The 22,875-nt window shown below is 41.2% G+C and overlaps 1 protein-coding gene and 2 long non-coding RNA genes across 5 annotated transcripts in view; 2 read left to right on the forward strand and 1 right to left on the reverse strand.

Annotated features, from left to right (window-relative positions):
- ZNF429 (zinc finger protein 429) overlaps positions 1 to 4,556 on the forward strand; it is a 38,042-nt gene extending 33,486 nt beyond the window's left edge. For all 3 annotated transcript variants that reach the window (XM_034945660.3, XM_034945659.3, XM_063600071.1), the window contains one exon: positions 176 to 4,556. In XM_034945660.3, the coding sequence (XP_034801551.2) occupies positions 176 to 1,974 (1,799 nt within the window). In that variant the 3' untranslated portion in view covers positions 1,975 to 4,556. The remainder of the gene's footprint in view (positions 1 to 175) is intronic.
- LOC129394786 (uncharacterized) lies at positions 3,494 to 15,596 on the reverse strand. The gene is made up of 2 exons (XR_008622153.2): positions 15,492 to 15,596; positions 3,494 to 7,211 (listed from the first exon to the last, which is right to left on the reverse strand). It is a non-coding gene; the product is annotated as an uncharacterized LOC129394786 (long non-coding RNA).
- A 2,200-nt stretch (positions 15,597 to 17,796) lies between these two features.
- Positions 17,797 to 22,002, forward strand: LOC134729615 (uncharacterized). Its single transcript, XR_010110866.1, has 2 exons — positions 17,797 to 17,924; positions 18,881 to 22,002. It is a non-coding gene; the product is annotated as an uncharacterized LOC134729615 (long non-coding RNA).
- Positions 22,003 to 22,875: the final 873 nt, after the last annotated feature.

Consider the following 22,875-nt stretch of genomic DNA (forward strand, 5'->3'; position numbering starts at 1 on the left):
ATATTTTGGTTAGTATGTCTTTGTTATATTTATATGTTTATGAAGAAATTAGAATCTGGTATTTTGCTATGCTGTGTTGCTTACGTAGTTTTTATAACTTTAGAGGTTTTGTTTGTGACGTATATATATCTGAGTCTAGTAAGTGAAGTAATTTGTTGTTTTAATTTTATTTTAGTTGTGTGTTCTCATTTTGCTGAAGACTTTTGGCCAGAGCAAGACATAAAAGATTCTTTCCAAAAAGTGACACTGAGGAGATACGATAAACGTGGACATGAGAACTTACAATTAAGAAAAGGCTATAAAACTGTAGGTGATTGTAAGCTATACAAAGGAGGTTATAATGGACTTAACCAATGTTTGACACTTACCCAGAGCAAAATGTATCACTGTGATATATATGTAAAAGTCTTTTATGCATTTTCAAATGCAGATAGACACAAGACAAGACATACTGGAAAGAAACCTTTCCAGTGTAAAAAATGTGGCAAACCATTTTGCATGCTTTCACAACTAACTCAACATAAGAAAATTCATATTAGAGAGAATACCTACAGATGTAAAGAATTTGGCAATGCCTTTAATCAATCCTCAGCCCTTACTAACCATAAGAGAATTTATGTTGGTGAGAAACACTACAGATGTGAAGAATGTGGCAAAGCATTTAACCACTACTCAACCCTTACTAACCATAAGAGAATTCATACTGGAGAGAAACCCTACAAATGTAAAGAATGTGGCAAAGCCTTTAGCAGGTACTCAACCCTTACTACCCATAAGAGAATTCATTCTGGAGAGAAGCCCTACAAATGTGATGAATGTGGCAAAACCTTTAGCATATCCTCAACCTTTACTAAACATAAGATAATTCATACTGAAGAGAAACCCTACAAATGTAAAGAATGTGGCAAAGCCTTTAACCGGTCCTCAACCCTTACTAGCCATAAGAGAATACATACTGGTGAGAAACCCTACAAATGTGAAGAATGTGGCAAAGCCTTTAACTGGTCTTCAACTCTTACTAAACATAAGGTAATTCATACTGGAGAGAAGCCCTACAAATGTGAAGAATGTGGCAAAGCTTTTAACCAGTCTTCAAGACTTACTCGACATAAAAAAATTCATACTGGAGAGAAACCCTACAAATTTGAAAAATGTGGCAGAGTTTTTACCTGTTCCTCAACACTTACTCAAGACAAGAAAATTCATACTGGAGAGAAACCCTACAATTGTGAAGAATGTGGCAAAGTTTTTACCTATTCCTCTACACTTACTAGACATAAGAGAATTCATACTGAAGAGAAACCCTATAAATGTAACGAATGTGGCAAAGCTTTTAACCGGTCCTCACACCTTACTAGCCATAGGAGAATTCATACTGGAGAGAAACCCTACAAATGTGAAGAATGTGGCAAAGCCTTTAAGCAGTCCTCAAACCTTAACAGTCATAAAAAAATTCATACTGGAGAGAAACCCTACAAATGTGAAGAATGTGGCAAAGCTTTTATCCTGTCCTCAAGACTTACTCAACATAAGAAAATTCATACTGGAGAGAAACCTTACAAATGTGAAGAATGTGGCAAAGCTTTTAACCGGTCCTCAAGACTTACTCAACATAAGAAAATTCATACTGGAGAGAAACCCTACAAATGTAAACAATGTGACAAAGCTTTTACCCACTCCTCAAACCTTAGTAGTCATAAGAAAATTCATAGTGGAGAGAAACCCTACAAATGTGAAGAATGTGGCAAAGCTTTTAATCGGTCCTCAAGACTTACTCAACATAAGAAAATTCATACTAGAGAGAAACCTTACAAATGTGAAGAATGTGCCAAAGCTTTTACCCGGTCTTCAAGACTTACTCAACATAAGAAAATTCATAGGATGGGTGTGGTGGCTCATGCCTGTAATCCCAGCACTTTGGGAGGCCGAGGTGGGCGGATCACAAGGTCAGGAGATCGAGACCATCCTGGCTAACATGGTGAAACCCCGTCTCTACTAAAAATACAAAAAAAAAAAAAAATTAGCCAGGCGTGGTGGTGGGCACTTGTAGTCCCACCTACTCGGGAGGCTGAGGCAGGAGAATGGCCTGAACCCGGAGGTGGAGCTTGCACTGAGCCAAGATCACACCACTGCACTCCAGCCTGGGTGACAGAGCCAGGCTCCATCTCAAAAAGAAAAAAAAAGAAAAAATTCATAGGCCAGGTATGGTGGCTCATGCCTGTAATCCCAGCACTTTGGGAGGCCAAGGCGGGTGGATCACGAGGTCAGGAGTTCAAGACCAGCCTGGTCAACATGGTAAAACCCCATCTCTACTAAAAATACAAAAATTAGCTGGATGTGGTGGCACATGCCTGTAGTCCTAGCTACTTGGGAGGCTGAGGCAGGAGAATTGCTTGAACCTGGGAGCCAGAGGTAGCAGTGAGCTGAGATCACGCCACTACACTCCAGCCTGGATGACAAAACAAGACTCTGTCTAAAAAATATATAAATAAATAAAAAGAAAATTCATAGTAGAGAGAAACCTTACAAATGTGTAGAATGTGGCAAAACTCGTTTTAACCAATGCTCACATCTTATTGCATAGAAAAGCATTTATACCTGAAAAAAGGTATACAAATTTAAAAAATGTGGAAAAGCCATTAAAATCTGTTCACATCTTAACAACAGAGAGTTGATACTTAATAAGAGCATTGTAAGTGCAATTACTGTCAAACAATCTTGTAGAAAATATCATCCTTTAAAGTGAATGAGACTAGTCTGAGGAAAAACATTACAAATGTAAAGAGGGTTATAGTGCATTTACTTGTATCACAGATCTTGTTATACACATTTTATACTAGAGGAAAACCCTGAAGCAGTTGCACCAACTTTGTTCAACATCAGAAATTTATATTGGAGAAAAATCCAGCAAGTGTAATAAATTTGGAAAAACTTTTTTTTCCCCAAAAACTATACCTCAGAAAACACTGGAGAGTTTATATTAACATATATTTTTGCATATGGCCATATGTATAAAAATATTTAATTCAAAATTGAATTTAAAAAGTCTACATAAATATCATACATAGATATGTATGATATTGAATACATGTATTAAATACATAGAATATGATATTTAATACATAGAAAAGTCTACATGAATATCAGAATTTACAGTAGAAACAACTAAGACACAAACACTTGAGACATTACACTAAAGTGCTGAGTATAGAAAATAATCTAAAACTAAAGTTGTTAAATTATTTGTATATAACTTTTAAAAGAGTGGAAGATATTTTGCAAAGTTATATTCAAAGTGTACTTTTTATTTATTTATTTTTTTGAGATGGAGTCTCACTTTGTTGCCTATGTTGGAGTTCAGTGGCACGATTTCAGCTTGCTGCCAACTTCGACCTTTAGGTTCAAGCAGTTCTCCTGCCACAGCCTCCTGAGTAGCTGGGAATACAGGCATACACCAGCATGTCTGGCTAATTTTTTTTTTTTTTTTTTTGTATTTTTAGTAGAGATGAGATTTCACCATTTTGTCCAGGGTGGTCTCAAACTCTTCATCTCAAGTGATCTGCCCACCTTGGCCTCCCAGAGTGCTGGGATTGCAGCCATGAGCCACTGCACCCAGCCCAAAGTATGCTTTTAAAAATATGTATATATATAAAATTTTTGAAAAGCAAATTATGATATAATTCAAGTATCAAATTACTTCATGCTGTTTCATTGTTCCTATTCACATGTGAAAGCATGTGATCAATTATTGCTGCATCACATATAGACTCATTAGGTGGAAATTATGGCCTCTTCTGTAAAAAAGTAAGGACATTAAAATGTAAGATGCTTGATGAAAATCTAAGTGGAGAGGCTCTTTGTGGTTAACTTATTGAGTGATGTATGAGGTCGATGTTCAGAGTAATATGCCTCTGTATTATAGTGATAGAAAATATTTTTTAGTTAAAAGCGAATTTATAATAAAATTGTAAATCATTTTAGTGATTGAGCTTTTATATTATAAAATGCAGTATATTTCAAAATTTTTAAACTATGTGTAAATTTGATTTTATTTTTTACCATGTTAAGACTATTGTGCATTTAATGAAGCATTATTATGCTATCAACTTTAACCTATCCCACGTTACTCAAGGGTGTAGCTAAATGAAGGTAGCAGTATGCTATTTAGTAACATAGTGGAATAGCATCTCTAGTAATCTCTTTTGCCAGTAGCTTTAACTGGCAGATAAGTTAATATTGTTCCCATAGGTTAAATATTTATCCTTTTTTTGATATTTAAATTTTTTTCTTATTTTTTTGTGGGTACATAATATGTGTATATATTTATGCAAATCTGGCATATTTTGATACAGGCATACAATATGTAATAATTACATCAATTACATCAGGGTAAATTATGTAGCCATTACTTGTAACATTTATCTTTTACAAACAACTCAATTATGCACTTTTAGTTATTTTAAAGTGTACAATTAAATTGCTATTGACTGCATGGTTATTTTTGTGGTATAAAAATTTATATATAAGTATAAATAAACTCATTTCTGAGTCTTAAATAGATATTTTCAATTATTTGTAATATATTTTTATTTGAACATTTGGCCTCTCTGCCTGCAAACACACACAGACTTAGTTTTGATTTACATAGAGTTAAATGTACACATGTGTGGCTGTAAAGATAAATCTTAGATGTAAGAAAATTATACAGTTATTAAGTGTCTTTGTGTGAATACCCCTAATTTTTTTGAAGAAAAGAGTAATATTGGAACAAAAAGAATCATTTTATTAAGGTTGCTAATATACTAGAAAACAAAAAACCTCAAAAATGCTGAAAGCAAATCTATACTCTTTTATTACTGTAAAATTTTATGGCTATAGTTCAGAATCTCCCCATGCAAATTCTCTGTACTTATTTGCCTGGTACTCATGCTAGGCCCTTAATTTTTTTGTGCGTTTTATATATTTTTTGTTGTATAGTTTATGAAGTATTCATTATGTGAGCTGGTCAGAGATTATAATAAATTTTATAAAATTGAGTAATGCACACAAGATAATTTTTAGATATAATTTTAAAATAGTGTATTTACATTTTATTTAGTTAGGGCATTCCATTTTATTAACTGGAGAACCCTATATAAGCATTTTTAAAAAATTATTGCTTCTTTTCACTTTTATAAGTGACAAGTAAATTTATTAATTGAGTCAATTTGTTCAGGTAAGTACTAGGGAGACTTCATAAGTCATGAGGATGTTTTTATATATAAATGTAGCAAACAAATATGAAAGTTCCTCCTGTGTCACAGACGCTCCGTAATAAGCCATAAATATTCCTGCTGGAGTTAGTTTGTATTTTCAAGTCAGAGATGAAAAATATCCATGGTGAAGAAATCTTCATGTGGCGAAGGCATTTTTGTCCAGGCTGCAAAGCTGACTCTTAATGAATTTAAAGAGAAATTTTGCTTCTCTTGTTTCTTATCCTGTTTTGTTTGTCTTATGTGTATTCCAAGGTTGTATGCATTACAGTGAACTACAGTACTTCTTTTACTGTGTTATGGCAACAGTTTTCTCACTGTTGTCTTCATTTCACATGGTACTTTGAAGGTTCTAATGAGAAAGTTTTGTTTTGTTTTGTTTTGTTTTGTTTGAGATGGAGTTTCACTCTTGTTGCCCAGGCTGGAGTGCAGTGGCACGATCTCTGCTCACTACAACTTCCACCTCCCGGGTTCAAGCGATTCTCCTGCCTCAGCTTCCTCAGTAGTTGGGATTACAGGTATGCACCACCACGCCTGGCTAATTTTGTATTTTTAGTAGAGACGGGGTTTCTCCATGTTGGTCTGGCTAGTCTCAAACTCCCGACCTCAGGTGATTCGCGCAAAGTGACTTGGCCTCCCAAAGTGTTGGGATTGCAGGAGTGAGCCACCACACCTGGCTGAAAGTTTATTTTTTAATGCACTGAAAAAGTGGTTTTAACTGGGGAATTTGCTTATCAATATAACTTTTGGATTGATAAAATAAGAGGCACACGTTTTTCCTGGGTGAGAGAATTACATCACTTAGCATTGTTTGTCTGTAAAAGAAAAATCTTTATGTATTTTTTTTTTTTTGAGATGGAGTCTTGCTCTTGTCACCCAGGCTGGAGTGCAGTGATGCAGTCTTGACTCACTGCAACCTCTGCCTCCTATGTTGCCGCAATCTCCTGAATAGCTGGGATTACAAGCACCCGCAACCACGCCTGGTTAATTTCTGTATTTTAGTAGAGATGGGGTTTCAGCCTGTTGGCCAGGCTGGTCTAAACTCCTGACCTCAGATGATCTGCCCGCCTCAGCCTCCCAAAGTGCTGGGATTGCAGGATTGAGTCACTGTGCCTGGCTGGAAAAATCTATTAGATTCTTACACAAAGTGTGGTAAATATCAATTTTGTTAGAAACTATCATTTTGTATTCCATTTTTTTGTTTGTTTCTTTGTTTTTGTTTTTTTGAGATGAAGTCTTGCTCTGTTGCCCAGGCTGGAGTGCACTGGCAATATCTTGGCTCACTGCAACCTTCACCTCCTGGGTTCAAGTGCTTCTCCTGTTTCAGCCTCCCAAGTAGCTGGGATTATGGGCCTGCGCCATCACATCCACCTAATTTTTGTATTTTTAGTAGAGATGGGGTTTCACCATGTTGGCCAGGCCAGTCTTGAACTCCTGACCCCAAGTGATCCACCCACCTTGTCTTCTGAAAGTGCTAGGATTACATGCGTGAGCCACCATACCTGGCCAGGAACCATCTTTGAAATTAGATTTTTTTTTCCCCTTTTGAGATGGAGTCTCGCTGTATTGCCAAGGCTGGAGTTCAGTGGCATGATCTTGACTCACTGCATCCTCCACCTCCCCAGTTCAACAATTCTCCTGCCTCAGCCTCCCAAGTAGCTGGGATTACAGGTGCTCACCACCACACCCAGCTAATTTTTGTATTTTTTGTAGAGATGGGTTTCACCATGTTGGTCAGGCTGGTCTCGAGCTCCTGACCTCGACGTGCACTCTTTGTGGACACCAGGACACAAACTCTCTGTGGAGTCAGCAAGCAAAACGAGAGCGGAACACAACAGCAGAAGACCCAGAGACAGAACATGCATACAGGGTGTGAGGAGGGGAGCTCAGGTCAAACTTCACATTGTCCAGAGAGACAGCAAATTAGAGGAGGAGGAAGGTGATCAGCAGGAGAGACATCTGCAGGGAAAAAAATGTAACCCAGAGATAATTTAAAGTTTTTTAAACAAATGAAAAATATTTTAGGGCAAGTGTAAGTTAAGAGGAGGTATTTCAGCAAGACTTAGCATTAGACATAAAATGGACTAATATGGACTGCAATAATTATTAAAGAAATTTGTATTAACTAGTTGATAAAATCAATGTATACTGCTTGGATCTGTAGTGAACGATAGTTAACCACTTTGCAGCGTTTACTGACTACAGTTTTAGGTAAAAATTACACTATTAGTATTCCAAATTACTAGAGGGATGGGGAAGGGAAGTTGACAGAAAAGTGGTTCTCAAGTGTATGTTAGTATTGAAGGGTAATTTGTAGAGCTTATATGGTTTAGGTTCAAATGGAGAAAGAACGATTTAAAAACTGAGAGGGGGAGAAGAACTAGGCTGTATAAAAAACTGCGGCCAGGCACGGTGGCTCAGGCCTGTAATCTCAGCAGTTTGGGAGGCCGAGGCGGGTGGATCACCTGAAGTCAGGAGTCCCAAGACCAGCCTGGTCAGCATGGTGAAACCCCGTCTCTACTAAAAATACAAAAATTAGCTGGGTGTGTGGTGCATTCCTGTAATCCCAGCTACTTGGGAGGCTGAGGCAGGTGAATCGTTTGAACCTGGGAGGAGGAGGTTGCAGTGAGCCGAGATCACTCCATTGCCCTCCAAACTGGGCGACGAGCAAAACTTCTCTGAATGAATGAATGAATGAATGAGCAAATTGAGAGCCCCCAAAGCAGCAGATGCTGTGAAACTGGATGTTCTAGTACCAAACATAACAAACTGAAAGGACTAATAAAGGGGAACAAATTTAAAATAGTTTATGTGTCGACTAGTTTATGTATCTAAAAAGTAAAAATTAGGCCAGGCGCAATGCCTCATGCCTATAATCCCAGCACTTTGGGAGGCTGAGGTGGGAGGATCACCTGAGGTTGGGATTTCAAGAGCAGCCTGACAGAGAAACCCTGTCTTTACTAAAAATACAAAAATTAGCTGGGTGTAGTGGCTCATGCCTGTAATGCCAGTCACTCGGGAGGCTGAGGCAGGAGAATCGCTTGAACCCGGGAGGCAGAGGTTGTGGTGAGTGGAGATCATGCCATTGCACTCCAGCCTGAGCAACAAGAGTGAAACTGCATCTCAAAAAAAAAAAAAAAAAAAAAAAAGATAAAAATTAGGAGTCGATTTCACCATATAGTTTAAAACAAATTCATAGATTTTTTTGTTTGTTTGTTTTTTTGAGACGCTCACTGTCACCCAGACTGGAGTGTAGTGGTGCAACCTCGGATCAATGCAGCCTTCATCTCCTGGGTTCAAGTGATTCTCCTACCTCAGCTTTCTGAGTAGCTGGGATTACAGGCATGCGCTACCACACCCAGCTTATTTGTGTATATTTAGTAGAGATGGAGTTTCACCATGTTGGCCAGACAGGTCTCAAACTCCTGACCTCAAGTGATCTGCCCGCCTTGGCCTCCCAAAGTGCTGGGATTACAGGCATGAGCCACTGTGCCCAGCAAGAATTTTGTAATGCATTTATCCTGAATATACCTGCTTAGCAAAATACCATAATTTTCTACATACATTTCTAAATACAGTTAGGCTTATTTTCTACAAATATTATTCTGGACATCTTATAAATGCTAGGAACACTCTGGAAGAATGAATGTATTGAGTTTTACAGTATTTCAGGTATCTACCTAGAGTATTAAATATTTCTTGTTTTTTGTTTTTTTTGTTGTTTTTTTGAGATAGAGTCTCACTCTGTCGCCCAGGCTGGAGTGCAGTGGCGCAATCTCGGCTCACTGCAAGCTCCGCCTCTCAGGTTCACGCCATTCTCCTGCCTCAGCCTCCCGACTAGCTGGGACTACAAGCGCCTGCCACCGCGCCCGGCTAATTTTTTTGTATTTTTTTTTAGTAGAGACGGGGTTTCACCGTGGTCTCCATCTCCTGACCTCCTGATCCGCCCGCCTCGGCCTCCCAAAGTGCTGGGATTACAGGCGTGAGCCACCATGCCTGACAAATATTTCTTAAAATCCAATCCCTAAAGAATCTATTTAGAAATTTTAGTAGATTCTAATAAAAATGTTTTCCTGGAATATTCTGTGAGGCGCATTATGCAGATTCTGGAAATATTAAGCGAATTAAAGCCTCTAAGCCCTTTTTTTTTTTTTTTTTTTTTGAGATGGAGTCTAGCTCTGTTGCCCAGGCTGGAGTGCAGTGGTGCAATCTTGGCTCACTGCAACCTCTGCCTCCGGGGTTCAAGCGATTCTCCTGCCTCAGCCTCCCGAGTAGCTGTGACTACAGGTGTGAGCTACCATGCCTGGCTATTTTTTGGATTTTTAGTAGAAATGGGTTTCACCATGTTTGCCAGGCTGGTTTCGAACTCCTGACCTAAAGTGATCTGCCCACCTCCACCTCCGAAAGTGCTGGGATTACAGGCGTGAGCCACCACGCCCAGCCTCCAAGCCTAAATTTTTTATTTTCCTGAATGCAATTTAAGGAATTTTAAATTGACCATTTGTCAATTTAAAAGGGTACTAAGGCTATAAGAACTCAGTCATATGGACACACACACAGACACACAGAAAATATTAATCAGGTAAGTTGTGACCTCAAGTAGGCAAAAACCCAAATTATTTCTGAAAAGTTTCCTAGTTTTAGTATTTCAATATTCTTCTGAATATTCTACTTTTTGCCATTTTTTTTTGCTTCCATCTTTGCTATATAAATGGAAGGCAACACACATCCTATTGTTGAGCTCTTCAAAGAAGCCTTGGATAGAGAATATGAAGACTATTCCAGATTTTTCTTTGAGTGTAGACATCTTTGACAGTTTTCAAATTAAAGAAATATACAGGACAGGTGCGGTGGCTCACATTTGTTATCTTAACACTTTGGGAGGCTGAGTTGGGTGGATCACCTGCGGTCAGGAGTTTGAGGTGGATCACCTGCGGTCCAGCTGGTGCTGGACCAACATAGTGAAACCACAGCTCTACTAAAAATATAAAAATTAGCCAGGCATGGTGGCATGCGCCTGTAGTCCCAGCTACTTGAGAGGCTGAGGCAGGAGAGCTGCTTAAACCTGGGAAGTGGAGGTTGCAGTGAGCCAAGATAGCACCACTGCACTGCAGCCTGGGAGACAGAGTGAGACTCTGTCTCAAAAAAACAAAAACAAAAAACAAACAAAAAAAACTACAACTAGAAATACTCTATTATGTAGGATATATGGTACTGTCTTTATAACAATTATCTTTGCTTCAGTTTTTTAAAATTACTTTTATATTTTATTACTAAGTTTGGAAATTTTGTTTACTTATTTTAAGTTATTGTCAGTGCAGGCTAATTTCAAACTGTAATATTGGAATTAACAGAGTTTTGTAAGGATTTTTGTTTCTGCAAAATGTCCTCAATGTATGCACAAGTTTTTATATCCTAGAAACAATGTTAATTAGGGGACTTTTGTGTAAAATTGGTCTTCAACGGGGTTCAAATCGTGGTGTATATATATATATATATATGTATAAAAATATATAGATGATTTTATTTTTTATGTTTTTAAATTTTTTAATTTCTGTGATACATGTGCAAAACATGTAGGTTTGTTACATAGGTATACATGTGCCATGGTGGTTTGCTGCACCTATCAACACATCATCTAGGTTTTAAGCCCCACATGAATTAGGTATTTGTCCTAATGCTCTCCCTCCCATTGCCCCCCACACCCTGACAAGCCCCAGTATGTGATGTTCCCCTTCCTGTCTCCATGTGTTCTCATCGTTCAGTTCCCACTTATGAGTGAGAAAATGTGGTGTTTGATTTTCTGTTCCTGTGTTAGTTTGCTGAGAATTATGGCTTCCAATTTCATCCATGCCCCTGCAAAGGACATGAACTCATTCTTTTTTATGGCTGCATAGTATTCTGTGGTGTATATGTGCCACATTTTCTTATCCAGTCTATCATTGATGGACATTTGGGTTGGTTCCAAGTCTTTGCTACTGTAAAGAGTTCTGCTATAAACATATGTGTGCATGTGTGTTTATAGTATAATGATTTATAATCCTTTGGGTACATACCCAGTAATGGGATTGCTTGGTCGAATGGTATTTCTGGTTCTAGATTCTTAAGGATTGCCACCTTGTCTTCCACAATGGTTGAACTAATTTACAGTCCTACCAACAGTGTAAAAGCATTTCTCCACAGCCTCACAAGCATCTGTTGTTTCCTGACTTTTTAATAATTGCCATTCTAACTGGCATGAGATAGTATCTCATTGTGGTTTGATTTGCATTTCTCTAACGACTAGTGATGATAAGCTTTTTTTCATACGTTTTTTGGCCACATAAATGTCTTTTGAGAAATGTCTCTTTATATCCTTTGCCCACTTTTTGATGGGGTTGTTTTTTTCTTATAAATTTTTTTAAGTTCCTTGTATATTCTGGATATTAGACCTTTGTCAGATGAGTATCTTGCGAAATTTTTCTCCCATTCTGTAGGTTGCCTGTTCACTCTGATGATAGTTTCTTTTGCTGTGCAGAAGCTCTTTAGTTTGATTAGATCCCATTTGTCAATTTTGGCGTTTGTTGCAGTTGCTTTTGTGTTTTAGTAATGAAGTCTTTGCCCATACCTATATTCTGAATGGTACTACCTAGGTTTTCTTCTAGTGTTTTTGTGGTTTGGGGTTTTACATTTAAGTCTCTAAATTTTCTTGAGTATATTTTTGTATAAGTTATAAGGAAGGGGTACAGTTTCTGTTTTCTGCATATGGCTAGCCAGCTTTCCCAGCACCATTTATTAACAAGGGAATCCTTTCCCCATTGCTTGTTTTTGTCAAGGTTGTGGCAGATAAGATGGTTATAGATGTGTGGTGTTATTTCTGAGGTCTCTGTTCTGTTCCATTGGTCTATATATCTGTTTTGGTAACAGTACCATGCTGTTTTGGTTACTGTATCCTTGTAGTATAGTTTGAAGTCAGGTGACGTGATGACTCCAGCTTTGTTCTTTCTGCATAAAATTGTCTTGACTATACAGATTCGTTTTTTGGTTCCATATGAAATTTAAAGTAGTTTTTTTCTAATTCTGTGAAGAAAGTCAATGGTAGCTTGATGGGAATAGCAATGAGTCATAAATTACTTCGGGCAGTATGGCCATTTTCATGATATTGATTCTTCCTATCCATGAGCATGGAATTTTTTCCCATTTGTTTGTGTCCTCTCTTATTTCCATGAGCAGTGTTTTGTAGTTCTTCTTGAAGAGGTCCTTCACGTCCCTTGTAAGTTGTATTCCTAGGTATTTTATTCTCTTTGTAGCAATTGTGAATAGGAGTTCACTCATGATTTGGCCCTCTGCTTGTGTATTGCTGGTGTATAGAAATGCTTGTGATTTTTTTTTTTTTTTTTTGAGACAGAGTCTCACTCTGTTACCCAGGCTGTAGTGCAGTGGCATGATCTTGGCTCACTGCAACCTCTGCCTCCTGGGTTAAAGCGATTCTGTTGCCTCAGCCTCCCGAGTAGCTGGGACTAAAGGCACATGCGTCCATGCCCAGCTAATTTTTGTATTTTTAGTAGACATGGGGTTTTGCCATGTTAGCCAGGCTGGTCTTGAACTCCTGACCTCAGATGATCCACCTGCCTCAGCCTCCCAAAGTGCTGGGATTACAGGCATGAGCCACCATGACCAGCCAAATGCTTGTGATTTTTACACATTGATTTTGTATCCTGAGATTTTCCTGAAGTTACTTATCAGCTCAAGGAGCTTTTGGGTGGAGATGATGGGGTTTTCTAAATATACAATCATGTCATCTGCAAACAGAGACAAGCTTACTTCCTCTCTTCCTATTTGAATACCCCTTATTTATTTCTCTTGCCTGATTGCCCTGGCCAAAACTTCCAATACTATGTTGAATAAGAGTGGAGGAGCCAGGTGCAGTGGCTCACTCATGTAATCCCAGCATTTTGGGAGGCCAAGGCGGGTGGATCACCTGAGGTTGAGAGTGCAAGACCAGCCTGACCAACATGGAGAAACTCTGTCTCTACTAAAAATACAAAATTAGCCAGGCATGTTGTCATATGCCTGTAATCCCAGCTACTCGGGAGGCTGAGGCAGGAGAATCACTTGCACCCAGGAGGCAGAGGTTGTGGTGAGCCGAGATCATGCCATTGCACTCTAGCCTGGGAAACAAGAGTGAAACTCTGTCTCAAAAAACGAAAGAGTTGTGGGAGATGGCATCCTTGTCTTGTGCCAGTTTTCAAAGTGAATGCTTCCACCTTTTGTCCATTCAGTATGATATTGGCTATGGATTTGTCATAAATAGCTCTTATTATTTTGAGATATGTTCCATCAATACCTAGTTTATTGAGAGTTTTTAGCATGAAGGGGTGTTGAATTTTATCAACAGTCTTTTCTGCATCTATTGAGATAATCATGTGTTTTTTGTCATTGGTTCTGTTTATGTGGTGGATTATTTTATTGATTTGCATATGTTGAACCAGCCTTGCATCCCAGGGATGAAGCCGACTTGGTCATGGTGGATAAGCTTTTTGATGCGCTGCTGGAATTGGTTTGCCAATATTTTATTGAGGATTTTCACTTCAATGTTATTCAGGGATATTGGCCTGAAATTTTCTTTTTCTGTTGTGTCTCTGCCAGGTTTTGGAATCAGGATGATGCTGGCCTCATAAAATGAGTTAGGAAGGAGTCCCTCTTCTTCCATTGTTTGGAATAGTTTCAGAAGGAATGATACCAGCTCCTCTTTGTATCTCTTTTAGAATTTGGCTGTGAATCCATGTGGTCCTGGGCTTTTTTTGGTTGGTAGGCTATTAATTACTGCCTCAATTTCAGAACTTGTTATTGGTCTATTCAGGGATTTGACTTCTTCCTGGTTTAGTCTTGGGAGGGTGTGTGTATGTGTCCAGGAATTTATCCATTTTTTCCTAAATTTTCTAGTTTATTTGCATAGAGGTGTTTATAGTATTCTCTGATGGTAGTTTGTATTTCTGTCAGATCAGTGGTGATATCCTATTTATCATTTTTATTGTGTCTATTTGATTCTTCTCCCTTTTCTTTATTAGTCTAGCTGGCAGTCTATGTTTTCAAAAAACAGCTCCTGGATTCATTGATTTTTTGAAGGGTTTTTTGTGTCTCTATCTCCTTCAGTTCTACTCTAATCTTAGTTATTTCTTGTGTTCTGCTAGCTTTTGAATTTGTTTGTTCTTGCTTCTCTAGTTCTTTTAATTGTGATGTTAGGGTGTTGATTTTAGATCCTTTCAGCTTTCTGATGTGGGCATTTGGTGCAATAATTTTCCTCTTAACACTGCTTTAGCTGTGTTCCAGAGATTCTGGTACTTTGTCTCTTTGTTCTCATTGCTTTCAAGGAACTTCTTTATTTCTGCCTTAATTTTTTTATTTTTATTTTTACTGATCATTCTTGGGTGTTTCTCGCAGAGGGGGATTTGGCAGGGTCATAGGACAATAGTGGAGGGAAGGTCAGCAGATAAACAAGTGAACAAAGGTCTCTGGTTTTCCTAGGCAGAGGACCCTGCGGCCTTCCGCAGTGTTTGTGTCCCTGGGTACTTGAGATTAGGGAGTGGTGATGACTCTTTAACGAGCATGCTGCCTTCAAGCATCTGTTTAACAAAGCACATCTTGCACCGCCCTTAATCCATTTAACCCTGAGTGGACACAGCACATGTTTCAGAGAGCACAGGGTTGGGGGTAAGGTCATAGATCAACAGGATCCCAAGGCAGAAGAATTTTTCTTAGTACAGAACAAAATGAAGTCTTCTATGACTACTCTTTTCTACACAGACACAACAACCATCCGATTTCTCAATCTTTTCCCCACCTTTCCCCCTTTTCTATTCCACAAAACTGCCATTGTCATCATGACCCGTTCTCAATGAGCTGTTGGGTACACCTCCCAGACGGGGTGGTGGCCGGGCAGAGGGGCTCCTCACTTCCCAGAAGGGGCGACCGGGCAGAGGCACCCCCCACCTCCCGGACGGGGTGGCTGGCCAGGCGGGGGCTGGCCCCCCCACCTCCCTCCTGGACGGGGCGGCTGGCCAGGCGGGGGCTGTCCCCCCACCTCCCTCCCGGACGGGGCGGCTGGCCGGGCGGGGGCTGACCCCCACCTGCCTCCCGGATGGGGCGGCTGGCCGGGCGGGGGCTGACCCCCACCTCCCTCCCGGATGGGGTGGCTGCCAGGCGGAGACGCTCCTCACTTCCCAGACCGGGTGGCTGCCGGGCGTAGGGGCACCTCACTTTTCAGACGGGGCGGCTGCCGGGCGGAGGGGCTCCTCACTTCTCAGACGGGGCGGCCAGGCAGAGACGCTCCTCACCTCCCAGACGGGGTCGTGGCCGGGCAGAGGCACTCCTCACATCCCAGATGGGGCGGTGGGGCAGAGGTGCTCCCCACATCTCAGACGATGGGCGGCCGGGCAGAGACGCTCCTCACTTCCTAGATGGGATGGCAGCTGGGAAGAGGCATTCCTCACTTCCCAGGCTGGGCAGCCAGGCAGAGGGGCTCCTCACATCCCAGACGATGGGCGGCCAGGCAGAGACGCTCCTCACTTCCCAGACGGGGTGGCGGCCGGGCAGAGGCTGCAATCTCGGCACTTTGGGAGGCCAAGGCAGGCGGCTGGGAGGTGGAGGTTGTAGCGAGTCGAGATCACGCCACTGCACTGCAGCCTGGGCACCATTGAGCACTGAGTGAACGAGACTCCGTCTGCAATCCCGGCACCTCGGGGGGCTGAGGCTGGTGGATCACTCGCGGTTAGGAGCTGGAGACCAGCCCGGCCAACACAGCGAAACCCCGTCTCCACCAAAAAAATACGAAAACCAGTCAGGCGTGGCGGCGTGCGCCTGCAATCGCAGGCACTGGTATTTCTGCCTTAATTTCATTATTTACCCAGTAGTCATTCAGCAGCAGATTGTTCAATTTCCATGTAGTTGTGCAGTTTGGAGTGAATTTCTTAATCCTGAGTTCTAATTTGATTGCACTGTCATCTGATAGACTGTTTGTTATGATTTCAGTTCTTTTGCATTTGCTGAGGAGTGTTTTACTTCCAATTATGTGGTTGATTTCAGAATAAGTGCTATGTGGCACTGAGAAGAATGTATATTCTGTTGATTTGGGGTGGAGAGTTCTGTAGATGTCTATTAGGTTCGTTTGGTCCAGAGCTGAGTTGAAGTCCTGAATATCCTTGTTAATTTTCCATCTTGTTATCTGTCTAATATTGACACTGGGGTGTTAAAGTCTCCCACTATTATTGTGTGGGCATCTAAGTTTCTTTGTAAGTTACTAAGAACTTGTTTTATCAATCTGGGGGCTCCTGTATTGGCTGCATATATATTAAGGATAGTTAGCTCTTCTTGTTGCATTGATCCCTTTACCATTATGTAATGCCCTTCTTTGTCTTTTTTGATCTTTGTTGGTTTAAAGTCTGTTTTATCAGAGACTAGGATTGCAATCCCTGCTTTTTTTTTTTCTTTCCGTTTGCTTGGTAAGTAAATATTCCTCCATCCCTTTATTTTGAGCCTATGTGTCTCTCTGCATGTGAGATAGGTCTCCTGCATACAGCGCAGTCTTGACCCTTTATCCAATTTGCCAGCCTGTGTCTTTTAATTGGGGCATTTAGCCCATTTACATATAAAATTAATATTGTTATGTGTGAATTTGATCCTGTCATCATGATGCTAACTGGTTATATTGCACATTAGTTGATGCAGTTTCTTCATAGTGTCATTGGACTTTATAGTTCGATGTGTTTTTGCAGTGGCTGGTACCGGTTTTTCCTTTCCATATTTAGTGCTTCCTTCAGGACCTCTTCTAAGGGAGGCCTGGTGGTGACAAAATCCCTCAGCATTTGCTCGTCTGTAAAGGATTTTATTTCTCCTTTGCATACGAAGCTTAGTTTGGCTGGATATGAAATTCTGGGTTGAAAATTCTTTTCTTTGCTTTTTTTTTTTTTTTTTTTGAGATGGAGTCTCGCTCTGTTGCCCAGGCTGGAGTGCAGTGGCATGATCTTGGCTCACTGCAACCCCTGCCTGTCAGGTTCAAGTGATTCTCCTGCCTCAGCCTCCAGAATAGGTGGGATTATAGATGCCTGCCACCATGCCCAGCTGATTTTTGTATTTTTAGTAGAGATAGGATTTCACCATGTTGGCCAGGTTGGTCTTGAACTCCCAATCTCAGGTGATCCACCCTCCTTGGCCTCCCAAAGTGCTGGGATTACAGGCGTGAGCCCAAAAACCGGGCGTGGTGGCGTGCGCCTGTAATTTCAGCTACTCGTGAAGCTAAGGCAGGAGAATCGCTTGAACCCAGGAGTTGGAGGTTATGGTGAGCCAAGATCGTGCCATTGCACCCCAGCCTGAGCAATAATCAAAACTCTGTCTCAAACAAACAAAAAAGAATATTGAATATTGGCTCCTACTCTCTTCTGTCTTTTAGTGTTTCTACAGAGTGTTCCGCTATTAGTCTGATAGACTTCCCTTTGTAGGTAACCTGGCCTTTCTCTCTGGCTGCCCTTAACATTTTTTCCTTCATTTCAACCTTGGAGAATCTGATGATTTTGTGTCTTGGGGTTGCTCTTCTCGAGGAGTGTCTTAGTGGTGTTCTTTTTATTTCCTGAATTTGAATGTTGGCTTGTCTTTCTAGGTTGGGGAACTTCTGGATACTATCCACATCACTTTCAGGTACACCAATCAATCATAGGTTTGGTTTTTTCACATACTCCCATCTTTCTTGGAGGCTTTGTTCATTCCTTTTTGTTATTTTTTCTCTAATGTTGTCTTCACGACTTATTCTATTGAGTTAATCTCCAGTCTCATATCCTTTCTTCCGCGTGATTGATTTGGCTATTGATACTTGTGTATGCTTCGCAGAGTTCTCATGCTGTGTTTTTCAGCTCCATCAGGTCATTTATGTTCCTGTCTAAACTGATTATTCTAGTTAGCAATTCCTCTAACCTTTTGTCAAGGTTCTTAGCTTCCTTGCATTGAGTTAGAGCATGCTCCTTTAGCTCAGAGGAGTTTGTTATTACCCACCTTTTGAAGCCTACTTCTGTCAATTCGTCAATCTCATTCTCCGTCCAGTTTTTGTTTGTTTGTTTTTTTTGAGACAGAGTCTCGCTCTGTCGCCCAGGCTGGATTGCAGTGGTGCAGTCTTGGCTTACTGCATCCTCTGCCACCTGGGTTCAAGCAATTCTCCTGCCTCAGCCTCCCAATTAACTGGGATTACAGGCACCTGCCATCGTACCCAGCTAATTTTTGTATTTTAGTAGAGACAGGGTTTTACCATCTTGGTCAGGCTGCTCTTGAACTCCTGACCTCAAGTGATCCACCTGCCTCAGCCTTGGCCTCCCAAAGTTCTGGGATTACAGGCTTAAGCCACTGCACCCAGCCTGCTCCATCCAGTTTTGTGCCCTTGCTGGAGAGGGGTTGTGATCATTTGAAGGAGAAGAGGCATTCTCATTTTTTGAATTTTCAGTGTTTTTGCACTGGTTTTTACTCATCTTCATGGACTTATCTACCTTTGATCTTTGAGGCTGATGACATTGGATGGGGTTTTTGTGTGGTGGTCCTTTATGTTGATGTTGATGTTGTTGCTTTCTGTTTGTTAGTTTTTCTTCTAACAGGCCTCTCTTCTGCAGGTCTGTTGCAGCTTGCTAGAGGTCCACTCCAGACCCTGTTCACCTGGGAATCACAAATAGAGGCTGTAGAATGGCAAAAATTGCTCCCTGCTCCTTCCTCTGGAAGCTTCATCACAGAGGGGCACCAGCCTGATGCCAACCGGAGCTCTCCTGTATGAGGTTTCTATCGACCCCTGTTGGGAAGTCTCTCCCAGTCAGGAGGCACAGGGGTCAGGGACCAACTTGAGGAGGCAGTCTGTCCCTTAGCAGAGCTGATGTGCTGTGCTGGGAGAATCCCTCTTGTCAGGGTCACCTGCTCTCTTCAGAGCCAGCAGTCAGGATTAAATCTATGGAAGCTGTGCCCACAGCCACCCCTTCCCCCAGGTGCTCTGTCCCAGGGAGATGGGGATTTTGTCTGTAAGCCCCTGACTGGGGCTGTCTCCTTTCCATCCGAGATGCCCTGCCCAGCGAGGAGGAATCTAGAGAAGCAGTCTGGCCATATTTTGGCAGCCCACAAATCCTCCCAGCCTCCTTAGCACTAGAAAACTGCCTACTAAAGCCTCAGTAATGGGGGATGCCCCTCCCCCCACCAAGCTCGATCGTCCCAAGTCAACTTCAGACTGCTGTGCTGTCAGTGAGAATTTCAAGCCAGTGGTTCTTAGCTTGCTGAGCTTCATGGGATTGGGACCTGCTGAGCGAGACCACGTGGCTCCCTGGCTTCAGCCCCTTTCTAGGGGAGTAAAGGGTTCTGTCTTGCTGGGGTTCCAGATGCCACTGTGGTACAAAACAAACAAACAACAACAACAAAACAAAACTCCTGCAGCTAGCTTGGTGTCTGCCCAAATAGCCACCCAGTTTTGTGCTTGAAACCCAGGGCTGTGCTGGTGTAGGCACACCAGGGAATCCCCTGATGTGCAGATTGCAAAAATCATGGGAAAAGGATAGTAACCTGGCCGGGTAGCACAGTTCCTCACAGCTTCCCTTGGCTGGGGGAGGGAGGTCCCCCAGCTCCTTGCACTTCGTGGGTGAAGCGATGCCCCACCCTGCTTCTGCTCGCCCTCCATGGGTTGTACCCACTGCCTAACCAGTCCCAGTTAGATGAACTGGGTACCTCAGTTGGAAATGCAGAAATCACCTGTCTTCTGCATGGGTCTCGCTGGGAGCTGCAGACTGGAACTGTTTATTCGGCCCTCTTGACCCTGTCCCCCAAATCATCTTTTATTTTTATTTCATCCAAATAGCTGCTATCTTCTTTTTTTTGTACATCTTTGCCTAGATTATAATAAGAACAACGATCTAAATTTGCATAGCAAGTGGACCCTATATTTGGAATTTAAAGAGTTTCTGGCGAAATTTAGATTAAATTGGCTAATTAATAACACTTTTCAAATTGCTTTCCCCTGCTCCAATAATGAAGTATAACTTCTAGAAACAGCTGAAACATGAATTGTTCTTCAGGTTATATGCTCTTAATGTTACATTGAAACAGAGTATGAAGGCTTGAAAATATCCGAAGGGAGAAAATGGAATCAGCAGTGATCCTGCTGTGACCTCACTACTTAGTAGTTATGCTTTTAGCCAATTCATTTACTTGTCTTTAAACTGCACATTTCTGGCAGGGTAGCACTAATCACTGATCAAAACTACCTTTTTTTTTTTTTTTTTTTGAGGTGTAGTCTCGCTCTGTCACCCAGGCTGGAGTGCAGTGGCATGATCTCAGCTCACTGCAACCTCTGCCTCCCAGGTTCAAGGGATCCTCTTGCATCAGCCTCCCAAGTAGCTGGGATTAAAAGCGTCTGCCACCACACCCAAGTACTTTTTATATTTTTAGTAGAGATGGGGTTTCACCATGTTGACCAGGCTGGTCTTGAACTCCTGACCTCAAGTGATCCACCTGCCTCAGCCTCCCAAATTGCTGGGATTACATGCATGAGCCACCATGCCTGGCCAAATCTACCTTTAAAAATTGTGCAGGAGGGAAAGGCTTTACCAACAGTGATTAGTTCAAAAAACTTCAACTCTAGGCCTGGCGCGGTAGCTCATGCCTGTAATCCCAGCACTTTGGGAGGCCGAGGCGGGTGGATCACGAGGTCAGGAGATTGAGACCATCCTGGCTAACATGATGAAACCCCGTCTCTACAAAAATGCAAAAAATTAGCTGGGCATGGTGGCGGGAGCCTGTAGTCCCAGCTACTCGGGAGGCTGAGGCAGGAGAATCACTTGAACTTAGGAGGTGGAAGTTGCAGTGAGCCAAGATTACACAACTGCACTCCAGCCTGGTGACAGAGTGAGACCCCATCTCAAACAAACAAACAAACAAACAAATTAAAAACAAACAAACAAACAAAAAACTTCAACTCTACTTCCTGGCTGGAACTCATATTGTAGATTGCAAAAGCACAGAATTAACATCATAATACTATTGAATTCAAAAAGAAATCTAGAAACTTCAGGGAATCCAGAGAAGATAGAGCAGATGGTCTGAATAGTCACCATTCACATTTTGCTTTGTTTTGGTAACTATTACTATCACTTAATTACATAGGGTGAATATAAGAAAATTGCCTTTTTCTTATTTTCAGTGCTAACCCTAAAATGGTAAAACTCTTGCAGGTTGAAATTAACAGCTTCTCAGTGGCCCTTCAACAGAAGGTTAAAGGGTAGCAAAGTTGCCTCTGTAATTTCCAGGGTGAACAAATCTGAACTCAGTTCTTGCAGTTCCCAAATTCACAGCTATCTTGGGATATGTTGATTTGTGGGCTGCAAAATATGAGAAATTCTACCTCAGAGAATTCTGTTTATAAAAACTTATTCGCATCTAATAATCTGAAGAGATATAAACACAGCAATGTTGTTACAACTACCTGTTAATTGTTAATCCTTGGAAAAAGAATTGACAATTATTTCTGAAGACATGAAAAGCTTCATATAATAAACAATAGACTCTCAAATGTAAATCAGTTTTTATTTTTAATTTGGAGAAGTTAATAAATTGCCAGCAATAAAAAATAAATCATTCATCACCGTTACTGTGTTACTAATGGCTGGTCCATATAGGTTTGCAGTGATTTTGGTTCTTCCATTCTCAAAAGAAATAATCCAGCCCAGAGATGAAGAGTGGGTTTGAAGCATAAGTGGGGGGTTGTTGAAAGGAAAAAAAGTACCCTTGGGAAAGAACCAAGGGTGTGACTTGAGAGATCAAGTGCCAGAGAAACGTCATATACCAGTTAAACTCCAATATTTGGCCTCTCAGTGTGCATGCTTGGGTGTCTTGCCCAATATTTGAGATTTTATGAAACAGCTGCTGCCCCTGAGCTCAGGATGTGTTCTGTGTTTAGGAGGTTTCCCCCTCCCTGGTACCAGCTGAGACCATTTGTCAATCCTGAGCTGACCACCTGATAATCACCTGACATTCCTGGGGCACATTCCCAGGGTCTCTACCTTACCCCACTCATTACTATCTGACTACCTGCTCTAACTGGGTGATCAAGAATATTCTTTTTTCTTTTTTTCTTTTTTTAAGATGCAGTTTCACTTTTGTTGCCTAGGCCAGAGCTCAATGGTGCGATCTCAGCTCATCACAACCTCCACCTCCCCAGTCCAAGTGATTCTCCTGCCTCAGCCTCCCAAGTAGTAGGATTACAGGCATGCATCACCACACCTGGCTATATTTTTGTATTTTTAGTAGAGAAGGGGTTTCTCCATGTTGGTCAGGCTGGTCTTGAACTCCCGACTTTAGGTGATTTGCCCCAGGTGATTCGACTGCCTTGGCCTCCCAAAGTGCTGGGATACAGGCATAAGCCACTGCACCTACCCTAGATATTCTACTGGCCTTGGAGCTTTCAGTGTCTAAAACTTTTACCAATCAATATATGCCATCCATCAACTTTCTTAACTTTTATTGTTAGTATGAACTTGATTTTTTTTGTTGATTCACTAGTTAAGATTTTATTTTATACTTAAAAATTTATTGATTAGTGGTTTAGACAACTCCTCTTTCTGACAACTCCATCTAA

Source organism: Pan paniscus, chromosome 20, assembly GCF_029289425.2.
Source record: "Pan paniscus chromosome 20, NHGRI_mPanPan1-v2.0_pri, whole genome shotgun sequence".
In the NCBI taxonomy this organism is placed as follows: domain Eukaryota; kingdom Metazoa; phylum Chordata; class Mammalia; order Primates; family Hominidae; genus Pan; species Pan paniscus.